The sequence below is a fragment of the Monodelphis domestica genome, chromosome 3, assembly GCF_027887165.1.
Source record: "Monodelphis domestica isolate mMonDom1 chromosome 3, mMonDom1.pri, whole genome shotgun sequence".
NCBI lineage: Eukaryota > Metazoa > Chordata > Mammalia > Didelphimorphia > Didelphidae > Monodelphis > Monodelphis domestica.
The window spans coordinates 64351407-64366049 of record NC_077229.1 but is presented as its reverse complement, the minus strand read 5'-3'; the positions used below and the strand labels follow the sequence as shown (position 1 = coordinate 64366049).

At 39.3% G+C, this 14643-nt stretch overlaps 1 protein-coding gene across 2 annotated transcripts in view; it reads left to right on the top strand.

Annotated features, from left to right (window-relative positions):
• The window catches only part of LOC103093249 (mucin-16-like), a 165882-nt gene that overhangs the window by 140382 nt on the left and 10857 nt on the right, over positions 1–14643 (top strand). For both annotated transcript variants that reach the window (XM_056820567.1, XM_056820566.1), the window contains exons 51-64: positions 311–346; positions 4156–4280; positions 4402–4469; positions 6504–6676; positions 6911–6943; positions 7230–7295; positions 7473–7505; positions 7792–7857; positions 8035–8067; positions 8354–8419; positions 8912–9039; positions 9135–9202; positions 10864–11030; positions 11934–11972. In XM_056820567.1, coding sequence (XP_056676545.1) covers positions 311–346; positions 4156–4280; positions 4402–4469; positions 6504–6676; positions 6911–6943; positions 7230–7295; positions 7473–7505; positions 7792–7857; positions 8035–8067; positions 8354–8419; positions 8912–9039; positions 9135–9202; positions 10864–11030; positions 11934–11972 — 1101 coding nt within the window. The remainder of the gene's footprint in view (positions 1–310; positions 347–4155; positions 4281–4401; positions 4470–6503; positions 6677–6910; positions 6944–7229; positions 7296–7472; positions 7506–7791; positions 7858–8034; positions 8068–8353; positions 8420–8911; positions 9040–9134; positions 9203–10863; positions 11031–11933; positions 11973–14643) is intronic.

Genomic DNA, 14643 nt, shown 5'->3' with positions numbered 1-14643 from the left:
CTCTCTCTCTCTCTCTCTCTCTCTCTCTCTCTCTCTCTCTCTCTCTCTCTCTCTCCTCACCCATAACTCCTTTCTTATTTCTTTTCTTCCTCTTTTTTATCTTTTCACTCTTCTCTTTTCTGTCTTCCTCTCCTCTTGTCTTCATTTCTCTTCTGTGCTATTCTCTTCCATTCTGTTTTCTTCTCTCCCCTGTTTTCATTTGTTTACCTCCCCTCTTCTTCTCTCCCCTCCACTTCATTTCTTCTTCTCTTCTTCCCTCTAAATTTCTTTCTTCTACCTCCTTCTTTTCTTCTCCCTTCCCCAACTACAGGGTATAACCATCAGATGCCAAACCCCTCCAAAAACAGTGAGTTTTTAATTTCTTAATTTATATACTTTCTGGGATATTACAATGCAATTATTTTTACCTTTTGGGGATGGAGGGTGGGGTGTTAGGGCAGAGGAGAAAAGTGGATTTGGGGGTTCATAATGAGGTATGCTGTTAGACACGGCCAATGTATAGACTTTATTCATTTCCCTATGTTATTGTTGTTGTTTTTCTACTCAAAACATCTAAATTGTTCAAAAGGGGAAAAAATACCCAATGGGACTTGGAACGCATGCCGCCCCTATCCCCTTCTTGTTCAGTATTTAGAGTCAGAGCTTGTGGTCTTTGTAACCCTGGCAAGCAGAAGGGATCTCCCAGCATTCGAGGGAGACTTGTGCCCCTCCTCTATAGCCTTCATTCAGCAGTGTTAGTGAATGGTTTTCATTAAAAATATTTTTATTCTTCCCTTCTTCAGTAATAATTACACTATCTCCAACCCTGTCTCTTGCTTTGGGCATCATTATCCTCTGGCACTATAGGTAGGAAATGAGTGATGGTTTACTTCCTCCCCTGGAAAGGTTTAATTAAGACTAATGTCCCCAAGGATATAAAGCAGGAAATGGGAGAGGATAGGAAAGGTGTACTCCTAGTTGTCAGTTATGACAAAGAATGTAATGATCCCTTCTCCCAAGGACCTTGTATTCTAATAAGAGTGACAACTCCAGAGATAAATCTAGGTAGAATAAAAACAAAGAATAAATACAACTACCAGGTAGTTAGGGAGGAAAAGTTTATAAATTGAGAGTGTAGTCAGGAATGGTTTAATGTACAAGGTATTGTGGGAGCTGCATCTTGAGAGAAGAGTGGGGTCCTTTGAAGTGGAATGGAGGAAGAAGGGCTTTCCAGGTATAGAAGAAAGCTAGGGCAAAGACATAGCAGTGGGAAATGATATATCCCATAGTAGGGAAAGGGAGAAGACCATATTGGCAGAATTATACATTACAAGAGGAAAAGTAACACCCAACATCCTTGGAAAAGTAGGTTAAGGCTGTTATGTAAATGTAAATACCTTACATTTATAAAATAAAGAAAAAGCAGATCAAAGAGTTGGGAATGCAAGTAAAAAAATGAAATAAGACCAAATGAGAAAACCCAATTAAGGACTACAGTGGAATTACCCAAAAGTCAAAGGAAAAAATTAATAAAATTGAAGGTAAGAGAACTATTGGCCTAATAAATAAAACTAGGAGTTGGTTTTATGAGAAAACAAATAAAATAGAGCATTGGTTAATTTGATGAAAAAAAAACAAAAGTAGAAAATCAAAGGACCAGTATCAAAACTAAAATGGGTGAATTCACCAGCATTGAAGAGGAAATTAAATCATAGGAATTATTTTACCCAATTATATGACAAAATGTACAAATCTAATTGAAGTCGCATAAATATATAAAAAATATAAATTGCCCAGATAAACAAATGAGGAAATAGAATATTTTAAATTATCCTATCTTGTAAAAAATATATAGAACAAGCCTTCAAAGAACTCCCTAGGGGGAAAAAAACAAGAGCGAGATGAATTCACAAGGGAATTCTCTTAAAAATTTAAAGATCAATAAATCCCAATACTATATGTAAGCTATTTGGCAAAACAGGCAAAGAAGGAATGTTACTGAATACTTTTTATACCACAAATATGGTGCCTCATACCTGAGCCCAGGAAGAGGAAATATAGAGAAAGAAAAGTACAGATCAATTTCCTCAGTGGATATTAATGTAAATTTTTTAAGTTAAATGCTAGCAAAGGGACTATACCAATATATCACAAGGATCATTCCATATAGCCAGATAGGATTTATACCAGGAATGCAAGGTTGCTTTAAAATTAGGAAAGCTATCAGCATAATTGACTATATCAATTTAAAAAAAAGTAACAGGAATCACAGAATTATCTCAATAGATAATGAGATAAAATGCAACACCCAAACCTATTAAAAACACTAGAAAGAATAGGAATCAATGGACATTTCCCTAAAATGAAAGGTAGTATCTACCTAAAACCATAAGCAAGGATCATCTGTGATGGGGATAAGTTAGAAGCCTTTCCAAAAAGATTAGGAGTGAAGCAAGGAGGCCCATTATCATCATTACTATTCAACATCGTACTAGAAATGCTAGCTTTTTCAATAAAAGAAGAAAAGAAATTGAAGGAAGGAAAGTAGGCAGAGTTCTTTTAAAAAACAAAACAAAACTATATTCAATTCCAAATTCTCTACCTGCCCATTGAGAGGATAAGAAATACGATACCCATTATCCATATGAAGTCATGCAAAATATATTACAACATTAACTGTGTTATGAGGGAGAAAAAGCATAAAAAAAGAATGAAAATGAAAATATCTACTTCAGTCTACACTCAGAATTCATCAGGCCTATCTCTGGAGTGGGATAATATTTGTGGAGAGCTTTAAAAGCTAGAGAGGGGGGCATTAGGTGACTGTAGAAAGAGAACCAGACTTGGAGATATGTGATCCTGGGTTCAAATTTGACTGCAGATACTTCTTGGTTGTGTGACCCTGGCTGACACTGGGCAAATAACTTAACCCCAGTTGCCTAGCCTTTGACAATCTTCTAAAACCAATATTTTATATTGGTTATAAGACAGAAAGTAGGGGGTTCAGAAAAAAAAAGTTAAAGTGAAGATTTTATAATTTAAACATGTGAAGCCTGTTCTTTTCCTTTTCTGGAGAAATTTCTAAGTCTATGAGGTTTCAATGTATAAACTCTCCTGATAGAATATAAGCTCCTCAAGGTCATGGGACGTTTTATCTCCTTGTCTTCTATATCTAGAGCAATGCCTGACTTAGTGTAGATGCTTAATAAATTTGATTGATTTAAAAAATGAGATAAAATTTGTTAAGTACTTTGCAACTCAGAAAGTGCTAGATATTATTATCATCGTTGATATTAAAAATGCTTACCATTCAACTTCTGACTTGATCTGGTATCTATCATGGGTCCACTTTTCTAGTTTCTGAGTCTAGAGTAATCTCTGTTCATCTTGGTCTTGAGAAGCAATGTTGGTACATGGGGACTAAGGGGTTGGGAGTGGAGAATGAGGGTTAATTAAAAACCTACTATGTGCCAGGCACTGTGTTGAATGCTTTCCTCAAAAGGATCCTGGGAGGAAGGTGCTATTATTATTCTCATTTTACAATTGACAAAATGGAGGCAGAGGTAAAGTTAAAGTGCCTTGACCAGGGTCAAACAGCTAGAAAGTGTCTGAGGTACAGGAGAGACTCAGATTCAGATCAGCATTAGATAACCAATGTTCCTTTCTTAGTTCTGATATTTTCCTACTGTGTGGCCTAGATCATAGGTGTCACACAAACACACCGGGCGTCAGTTCGCCCCTACTTCCACAGATCACTTTGAGGAAAGTACTTCCCAAACCTCTGAAGTTCTCTGTATGCATTAAATCAATCTGCCAGAATCTGTGTCTCCAGGTTTGTGCCAGGAGCTGTCCACGGTGCTGGAACTCTAGAGGCAAAAATCATATAGATTCTGTCCTTGAGTTTTTCTATTCTCTTGAGGGAAAGGAAAAAAGTATCCATTTGTGAATATATACAAAATATGTTCAAAGCAGTTGGGTAAGGACACTAAAAAGTAAGGGAAGTGGCCTGGCATTCGAAATGAAGGAAGCCAAAAGTTCTAGGAAGCAGAAATGAGGAAGGCATACATTCTATCTAGCCTCTGTTGACTCATAGATACATGACCCAGTCATGAATGGCTTTTGAGTTTTTGTGCTTTGTGTTCCACCCCCACCCTCAACCCTCCTGCCTCCCCCCAGCCTGGGGCCCCAGCCTGGAGGGTTTCAACCTGAACTTCACCATCACCAACCTATTCTACACAGAAGACATGGAGCAGAGGGATTCCATCATATTCAAGACCACTGAAAAGATTCTGCAGAACATGGTAAGGCTTGCCACTGCTTTGATTTGCAAAGTCCTTATTCTATTCAAGAAGCTTCCATTGCTCCTTGTGCCTTTGCCTCTAGACCCTACTTAGCTCACTTCCCTTTTCTTCTCTTTTCTAGCTTGGACCTTTGTTTGAGAACAGCAGCCTTGGCTCCAGTTATTCCAGTTGCAAGCTGATTTTACTTAGGTGAGGACCAACATCCTTAATGGACTCCAATTATGTACAATCTTGCTTAAATGAGGCCACCCCCTTCTGCCTCTTCTTCTTCCAAGTCAGGATATTTACTGATCCACTCATAGCTGACCCATTCAGTCACATTGATCTCATTTCCTATTCTCAGACCATTGGATTTAAAAGACAGAGTGAGCTTGAGTAAAAAATCTTGTCTAACAACTTGAGAAAATCGGATCCAGAAAGGCTAAGACTATATCAATGTCACACAGGGAGTCAGTGGCAGATTTCTAATCTCATGTAAAGTTTTAGGCCATACATCTGATTCTTGTTCTTTCATCTTCTTGTTCAATTCATTCAGTCCACAGACATTTATTTATTTGGAGTTTTAAATTTTTAAATCAAATTTAATTTTAACAAGCAAAAGGAGACACCTTTCATATGTTCATTTCAGTCATAGATCAGTAGGTGGAAAGTGATGATAAAAATAATAATATCTAATATTTACATAGACTTTGCTACTTGTTGAAAGCTGTGTTTAGTGCTTTATAATTAATACCTCATTTGATTCTCAGAACAGTCCTTGGATGTAGGTGCTACAAGAGGCATTCTTTAAGTGCTCTAGTAGGTTCTGAGTATATAAAATGAAAAAGAGTCCTTTTCCCTCCCAAAAAGCTTACATTCTATGGCAGGTATGCTACATTTATACTAGGAAAAATTCTGCATTTAGGATCAGAAGATCTAGGTTCAAATTCCAACTCTCATCACTTGCTGCCTATGTGACTATGGGCAAGTCATTTCACCTCTACTGGGTTGTGTTTGCTCCTCTGTAAAATGAACATGTTGGACTAGATTAGCTTGGAAGTTTCTTCCAGTTCTAGCTCTATGATAAGTAAATGGAAAATAATTTTGAAGAGAGAACATAGCTAACAACTGAGGAAATGAGGAAAGGCAAGCAAGTGGCAATGAGAGACCAAAGCTCAAGAAAGGCACTAGGTTTAGATATGTAGATCTAGGAATTATCTTTATACATCTAGGTCCCAAAAAGTAAATAATGAATGCTAAGAAGCAGTTGTATAATTCAAGACTATGCTAGTTGGAAGTTGTAACTATATATAAAATAGGGTAATTGGTGTCAGCACAGTGGAAACATGAAATGAAAATTCACGTCGTGTAAGTGTTTTGTGGGATTCGTTGTTTGAACTAAGAAAGACCTTCCTGCACAGAAGATAGGTAAAGTGATGAGAAATTATGAAATCACCATAGTGTTGAGATGACCCAGAATGAGCCTTGAGGAAGGAGAAAATCAGAATTTTGGAAGTAAGACATGAATCTTGATGGCACAAAGATCAGAATTAGTGAACCAAAGAGAGAGACAGATAGACAGAAAGGGAGGTGAGAGAGACAGAGACAGAGAGACAGAAGAGGAGTAAGAAAATACCATTGATTTTAGTCTTAGAGAGAGCAGTTTTCAGTATCAGATCATTTCAGAAGTATGACTGCAAGGGACTAATGAGTGAGTGAGTTAAGGGGAACCAGAAGTTCTGAGTGTAGATAACCAGATCATCTAGATGACCTTATTCCAAACAAATAGAGCAGGGTTAACAAAAAGGGTTAGTGAGCCAAAACCAAAGTTAGACCATGTCAGCTAGAACAAAATGTGCAGAAACATATATTTGTAAGCATGAGTTTACAGAGCACCAGTCACCCATTCTCTGAACAACTAAATATAGATTGCCTAAAGGAGAGAGGGAATATGTATCTACATTCACACTTTCATCAAGAGTTTTTCATTTGATCATACTTGAACAAATTTCAACCACCCTGCAAGAAAAGAATAATATTATCCCCATTTTGCAGTTGAGGAAACTGAGGTAATCAGAGGTTGTTATTTACTAGATCTGCCTGGTTAAGTAAGTGCTGTAGGCTCAATTTTAACTCAGGTTTTTATGATTCTAATCCCAATCCTTTCTTCACTGGGCCATTAGTGGTCTCCTATGCAATCATTCTAAGTTATTTTAATGATCCTATCAATGCATCTTTTCCTAGACCTGTGAAGAATCTGACAGCTACTACAGTAGATACCATCTGCCTCTATCAGAGGGATTCCACTGGCCCCTTCCTGGATAGAGAGAGGGTTTACTGGGAATTTAGCAACCAGACTGGTGGCATCACTAGACTGGGGCCCTACACCCTCGACAGGGACAGTCTCTACCTTAATGGTGAGTAACTCCACTCAGGACATGACTCCTTAATCTTCTTGATTTTCTCCCTATTTGGGAAATAGCCATTCTGCCCCAAATTCTCTCTACATTTTCCTATCCCCACTGTAAGGTAAGCATAGCAGAGAAGCAGGGGACCCAAAGAAACCAGGTGAATCAACTAAATCAGAACTCTCTCTGTCTCTGTCTCTGTCTCTGACTGTCTGTCTGTCTCTCATTTCTTTCTTTCTCTAGGTTACAACCATCATTTACAATCATCTACCAGTAGTAAGTATTTGTCATCTTCATATTTCTATATCCCTGTGATCTGAAAGAGGAAGCAGTTAATACTCCTTCCAATCCTATTTACTGTGCTCTTTTGAAAGGGAAGGGATAAAGGGACCCAAGAGATGGCCTGTGGTCTCTCAGAATTTTAACCCTCAAATTCCATGGGCTGCTTAGTTACCAATGCCAGCAAGAATTCTTTCTCCCATATTCCATATTCAAACATGATCTTTCTGTGACTTTCAAATAGCTTTTCCAAGGTTTTCATTCTTGATTCTCTACCCTTCAGCTCCTCTCCAGACCACAATCCCTTCAAGAACTTCCTCAGATCCTTCACTACCACCCAGTTCCTCAGGTACCATCACATATATTTCTGACCTGTTTCTTGGTTAATCTATCCCCACTGTAAGGTAAGCATAGCAGAGAAGCAGGGGACCCAAAGAAACCAGGTGAATCAACTAAATCAGAACTCTCTCTGTCTCTGTCTCTGTCTCTGACTGTCTGTCTGTCTCTCATTTCTTTCTTTCTCTAGGTTACAACCATCATTTACAATCATCTACCAGTAGTAAGTATTTGTCATCTTCATATTTCTATATCCCTGTGATCTGAAAGAGGAAGCAGTTAATACTCCTTCCAATCCTATTTACTCTGCTCTTTTGAAAGGGAAGGGATAAAGGGACCCAAGAGATGGCCTGTGGTCTCTCAGAATTTTAACCCTCAAATTCCATGGGCTGCTTAGTTACCAATGCCAGCAAGAATTCTTTCCCCCATATTCCATATTCAAACATGATCTTTCTGTGACTTTCAAATAGCTTTTCCAAGGTTTTCATTCTTGATTCTCTACCCTTCAGCTCCTCTCCAGACCACAATCCCTTCAAGAACTTCCTCAGATCCTTCACTACCACCCAGTTCCTCAGGTACCATCACATATATTTCTGACCTGTTTCTTGGTTAATCTATCCCCACTGTAAGGTAAGCATAGCAGAGAAGCAGGGGACCCAAAGAAACCAGGTGAATCAACTAAATCAGAACTCTCTCTGTCTCTGTCTCTGTCTCTGACTGTCTGTCTGTCTCTCATTTCTTTCTTTCTCTAGGTTACAACCATCATTTACAATCATCTACCAGTAGTAAGTATTTGTCATCTTCATATTTCTATATCCCTGTGATCTGAAAGAGGAAGCAGTTAATACTCCTTCCAATCCTATTTACTGTGCTCTTTTGAAAGGGAAGGGATAAAGGGACCCAAGAGATGGCCTGTGGTCTCTCAGAATTTTAACCCTCAAATTCCATGGGCTGCTTAGTTACCAATGCCAACAAGAATTCTTTCCCCCATATTCCATATTCAAACATGATCTTTCTGTGACTTTCAAATAGCTTTTCCAAGGTTTTCATTCTTGATTCTCTACCCTTCAGCTCCTCTCCAGACCACAATCCCTTCAAGAACTTCCTCAGATCCTTCACTACCACCCAGTTCCTCAGGTACCATCACATATACTTCTGACCTGTTTCTTGGTTAATCTTAATTGAACTAGTTCCTTGGGAAACTGGCTGTAAGATGAGGTTGGAGTTATAGAGCAAAATGGTGGTGGAGGTGGGAGTGGGGAAGTGAGAGAAGTCTTCTTACAGATGCATCATTGGGGGTCAGTTTGGTGTTTTCCTTCCAGTAAAGAATAGGTCAACCTTTGTTGGGTGTCCCGGGGTAAGCTTATGGGTTGCAAAATGTTTCAGTAAATGGAGAATTGGTCTAAAAGTAAAGAAGAAAAAGAATAAAAGTCTAGAAGACGTAAGGTGAAATTTCACCTTAGACACTAGCTATGGGACCTTGGGCACATCACTGAATCCTCCCTGGATGTCAGTTTCCTCACCTGTAAGATCAAGGGATTAGAAGGGCCATTTCAGATCTAAACTGAAAATCCCATGGTCCTCTATACCCAAGTGTCAACCATGAAGGTTTCTCTCCTCCCTCTACAGCATCTGGCAGCTTTAGCCTGAAGTCTTTCACCCTGAACTTCACCATCACCGACTTGCTCTACACAGAAGACATGGGACGGCCAGGCTCCCAAAAGTTCAAAGCCACTGAAAGAGTCCTACAGCGCCTGGTGAGATTTCCCATTTCCTCTCCTACCTTGCTCCTCCCTGGGACTGAAACCCCTCTCTATCTAGGTGCTCACTCATTCTCTCTTTTCCTTTATAGCTCAGCCCCTTGCTTGAAAACAGTAGCCTTGGCTCTGACTATTCTGGATGCAGGCTGACCATGCTGAGGTGAGATGGGGCCAGGTGGTCAGGGACTCAGAAGATGTGTGGAGCAGTCCTTTCCCCTGCACTGGCCCCATGGCCACTTCTTCCCCACAAAGCCAAGAAGGCTACAGTGCTTACATAGCTGATCATAAGGGGGCGATCTGACCTCTCTTTAGTTCAAGAAGCATTTAGCAGCTACACATCAGGTGCTAAGTAGACTGCTAGCTACTGGAAATAGAAAAACAAAACACTCTCTGACATCGAGGAGTTTATGTTCTGTTGGGGCAAAGGAGGTACAATATGTACACATGGGAATCTGAGGAGGGAGAGAACACTGATGACTGGGGGAACTGGCAAAGGTTTCCCCTTGGTGGCCTTTGAACACACTTACTTGAAGGAAACAAAGTATTTCAAGAGGCAGCTAGTTGGTACAGTGGTGGATGGAATGCCAGACCAGGCTTCAGGTAGATGACAAGTTCAAATCTGGCCTCAGACCTTTCAAGGTATGTGACCTTGGACAAGTCACTTAACTCCTGTGTCTCAGTTTCCCCATATATAAAATGAGGTGGAAAAGAAAATGGCAAACCATTCCAGCATCTTTTACAAGAAGACTTCAAGTGGCATGAAGAGTCAGACATGACTGAAACAACTGAACAACAGCAAAAAGAATTATGGTCATCGTAAGCAAAATCCTGGAGAAAGGGGAATGAATTCTGAGTCCCAAGAACAGATAATTGCCTAATTTGATTAGAATGTCAAGTGTATAATATGTACACCAGTTTGGCAAGGGAAGCCAGCTCATCATGGATTTTAAAGGTCAGGCTAAGGAATTTTCATTTGTTACTAGAGGAGAGAGAAAGCTACTAACAACCAAAAATCCCCTTTCCTTTCTGTCTTGGAATGACTACTAAATATTGGTTGCAAATCAGAAGATTTTGGTAAGGACTCTGCAACTGGAGTTAAGTGACTTGCCCAAGGTCACATAGCTGACACAGAATCCTGGTGTAGGACTCTTTAGAAGAAGTGATTGAAAAGTTGTATTATGTGTTGAAAAGATAATTTAAAGGTAAATTGTTGCAGTGTAGATCTCATTCACTGTTAAGTTTTCAGAGGCAACATGGTATAGTGGGTTAGAGAACAGGCCTCAAGGGTCAAGAGACCATGGGTAGCTTTGGAAAGCCAGGTCCAGAGATGGGAGGTTCAAATCTGGCCCTCAACTTCCTAGCTGTATGACCCTGGGCAAGTCACTTCACCCCAGTTCCTTAGCCCTTGTCTCTATTCTACCTTGGAAGTAGTCCTTAGTAGCAATTCTAAGAGAGAAGAAAAGGGCTTTTGAAAAAAGAGACATGAAGAGCAGGGTTTGATTCCCACCTGGGTGACCTACTGGTTATATGATCCTGGGCAAATCATTTCATAATCCCCAGTAATGGTAGTGTGAGGCTATACGTTTCAAAGAAGATGCTGCTCTGTATTAGTCAAGACAAATCTGCCCCCTCCTCTGCTCCAGCTCCTGAAATCAATAAAATGGCAGGTCTGGCCTCCCACTTTTTTGACAATAAGCTAGAACTCTACAAAGAAATGGATGACTTTGCAGAGCATTCATGGTGCCTTCTCACTGCAGCTGTCTTTGGCATGCCTACGTTTGCTAGATCCTTCACAGTTACCTCCAATGTGTCCTTTCCCAGGCCCGTACAGAATGGGACAGCAACCAAATTCCTGTGTGGCCACTGGAAAACTCCCACCACCCCTAGTCTGGACAGGAAGAAGATTTACTGGGAGCTGAGCAATCAGACCCAAGGTATCACCAGGCTGGGTGCCTATACCCTGGACAATAAGAGCCTCTATCTCAATGGTAAGTAGCCAGCTCTGGCCAGGACATAGGCAGCTCCTTGACCTCCCTCTCTTGCTTCCTTCCATTCCTGTTAAGCCCTCACCTATTGAAAAAACTTTCTATGCCTCTGAGGGTGCAGCTTTGCCTCTATGGTTTTACCTGGTCTGATAGAAGGTGTTTTCCTATGAGGTGTTTAGAGTGTGAGGGGGAGCCGGTATCAGACCCCAGAAATAGGACCCTCGGTGGGTGGATAGCCTCCTGACCTAGAAACTCCGGGAATCCCTTTCACATTGCAGTGGTTAGAGGCACAACACGCTGCGATCTGAAAAATCTGTGCAAAATTTTTTGGTCCTCCGTTTGTACCAGAGAAGATGTCTGATTTCCCCTTTTTCTTTTATATGGTGTTTACGTGGCCTTATCTGTATTCATGGAAAATTAATTAATGAAAATGAAAATTGGTGAAAATATATCCCTACATTTTCAGCCTTTTTTGTTTCATCTACTGCCTTCCTCATACTTTTCACAAATTTTAACTTTTGATGTATTTTAACATTAAAATAGAAATTGTGTATACTGAAGGTATTAAAAGGTAAAATATGTTGATATTATACAGTATATAATATATTTTATGTGTTTATGAGGTTCTTGACTTTTTCTGTGTCATCTACTTGCCTTCTTATGTTGTCTGCAGCTTCCACAATACTCCCCCAAATCCCCATTTAATTTCTTATGCTAAACCCATAATATATTGAAACCACAATTGGAAAAATAAGGTATATCGGTACTTTGTGAATCATCTCTCTTAGCCAGTGACCCATATTTTTCCAAATTCTTGGGCTTCAGATTTTCACTCTTTTCCTCTTTAATTCTTTCATGAAATCTCAGTTCCTTGCATCCAAGGCTGTTCTCTCTCTCTCTCTGCAGGGTACAACTATCAGAAGGATCTTTCTTCCTCCACAAGCAGTGAGTATTTTCATTCTGGGAACAAAGAACACCACTTGTCTGTCCTGACCCTGTTCTAATAGCATTCTGGGAAGGAGAGGATGAACCAGGGGTGTAAAAGAGAGAGGAAGACATCATATCCTCTCACTCCTATAATTCAGTCTTCCCTAGTTGACTCAGAGTCCAAGCCCAAATGGAGTCAGTTTTACCTGTGTCTTATATTCTCAAATTTTCTCTGTCACATGGCTATTTGGTCCACAATTGTTATTCATTCTATTTCTTTTGAGCTTTGGTACTAACAACTATCACTCCAACTCCACTGTTAATTTCTTTTTTCTTTTTTTTTAACTCACCTCCAGTCTTAGGACAAATACTATGTATTGCTTCTAAGGAACAAGAGTGATAAGGGCTAGGTAATGAGGGTTAAGTGACCTGCCCAGTGTCACACAGCTAGGATGTGTCTGAGACTAGATTTGAATATATATCTCAATCCACTGAGCCACCCAGCTAGCTGTCCCCTCCACTGCCAGTTTCCATAGGTTTGATCTGCTTCTGTCTTTAATGCATTCTTTGGAAAGTCTTGCTGCCCTTAGCAATGAGACAGTGATAAGAGGTCTTTAGATCACAGGTTTAGAGCTAGTAGGAAACTTTCATATCATCTAGTCCAATTCCTGGTCTCATTTGACAGTTGAGGACACTAATGTCCAGAAAGGATCAGAGGTTCAAGGTCATATAGGTGGGAAGCAAGACAGCTAGGATTGGAATCCAGATCTCCTTTCTCCAAATCTAATATTCTTTCCTCTATATTATATTGAAGGAGATATTCTTCTGATTTATGAATAAAGATTTCCTGAAGGATTCCTCTGAAGAAGGAATAAGAATGTTTCAGCTAGGTGTCCTTAATGATGGTGATGTTCATTGTCTTCATCATCATCATCATCATTGTCTATCTTTTATCTAGTACTTTAAGGTTCTCAAAGAACAGCACTTTACAGATATTATCTCATTTGAATTAAACATCTGAAGCTCAGGCATGGGAGATGTCTGTCCCTCCTATACAGTACTCTCTGTGTTTGGTCATGATGCTTAGAAGGCTGGAAAGGGTGAACAAAGTCTGGGAGATTAGTGGTTCCTTCATGGATGCATTAAGAGGGCCAGAAGACTGTAAAGATTAAAATTTAGGGGAGATGGGGAGACTGAGGCAGGTAGAAATTAGTTTCTCTCTGCAAGGAGTATTATATTTTTTAGAGGTTTATTAAAGTTAAGGATTAAAAGAAAATACAGGATAAGAAAAAACACGTGTCTAGGCCAGAGGCCTAGACCTCACCTACATTATGGAAAGAGCCGTGTCTGCTCCAAAACGGAAGTCCAAAAAACGCCAAGCCCTCAAAAGTCTTTGAATCAGCTTAAATACCTTCTCGATCTCGGCCCAGGTGAGATTACAAGGCATTCTGGGGAAGTGGAGCAAAGGCTCATGGGGATTGTAGTCCTGTATTCGAGTCTATTTTTTACATTCCCCCCCTTTGATCGTTTGCAAAAAATTAATTTTTTTCCAAAGGATCATGAAAACATAATCAATTTAAAGATTACAATAATTGAGGATAAGAGAAAGAAAAGAATAAAACCAATAATTACTGGATGCATTGACAGAAAGCCAGTTAGGGGGCAGTCCCCTTTGGCATGAAAGTATGCATGCAAATAAATGTTCATTAACCACACCCAAAGTTCATTTTTGTGCAGTTTGTGGTCTGGAGGCTTCTTCATGATGGCTTCTCCAACAGTTCAGTTTCTGAATTCAGGGAAGTAGCATCTTCTTTACCTAAAATTCTTCTCAAAAGGAATTTAAACTTTGAAATTTAAATAATGATATTTTTTTACATTCCCCCCGTTAAGAGGGTGATATAAAAAAAAAAGGATCACTTAGGGATGCATGGCTGAGGTATGAGGTATATGAATCAATTGGCAAGAGATATTAAAAAGACATCAGAAAATCCAAAAGAAAAATTTCTGGATGAAAATATAGACTATCAAAGTCTTATGTGTAAAAATTCCAAGTAGAAGAAAAATAAATCTATAACAGGTCCTTCAATCAGGGCCCCATCAAAATGATCTAAGTAATGATGCATTTACCCAATCAGTGCCAGGACTACAGAAAGGTACCACACTATGAGAGGCAGAAAAGAAAGGGACCAGATTATAGAAGCCAAGTAGGAGCCAAGGTTTCGGGGATACTCATCTGTGAGTATCTTCAGAGTGAGTGTAGATACAAGGAAAGCCTATGTCTTAACACATGTTAAACATAGTAACCTCGAGTCTTCACACTAGGTTCAAGACCTTTGTATTGGCCTAGAAGTGCATCAATCCATCCTAGATTGGCCTTTCTTTGGCCCTATTAAATGGCTCTTGTGTGTATCTCTTGTCCTGGAATCAGACAGAATCATTAAGCAAAGTCCCATAATTAATTTAAATAATTAGTGGCATCATTTTTATAGTCACAAGCCTTTTAGGTCATGTATTAGCAAATGTATCTTAAACTTAAAAATCAAAAGGTTAAAGAAAATCTTAATACTGGTGACATGTGCTTCAAATATAAAAAGGAGAGAAAAAATAATAAAAAAACTGAAAAAGTATATTGCACATGCAAGAAAAATATAATAATAAAAGAGCTTTAAAAAATTCAAAAATATAGCTT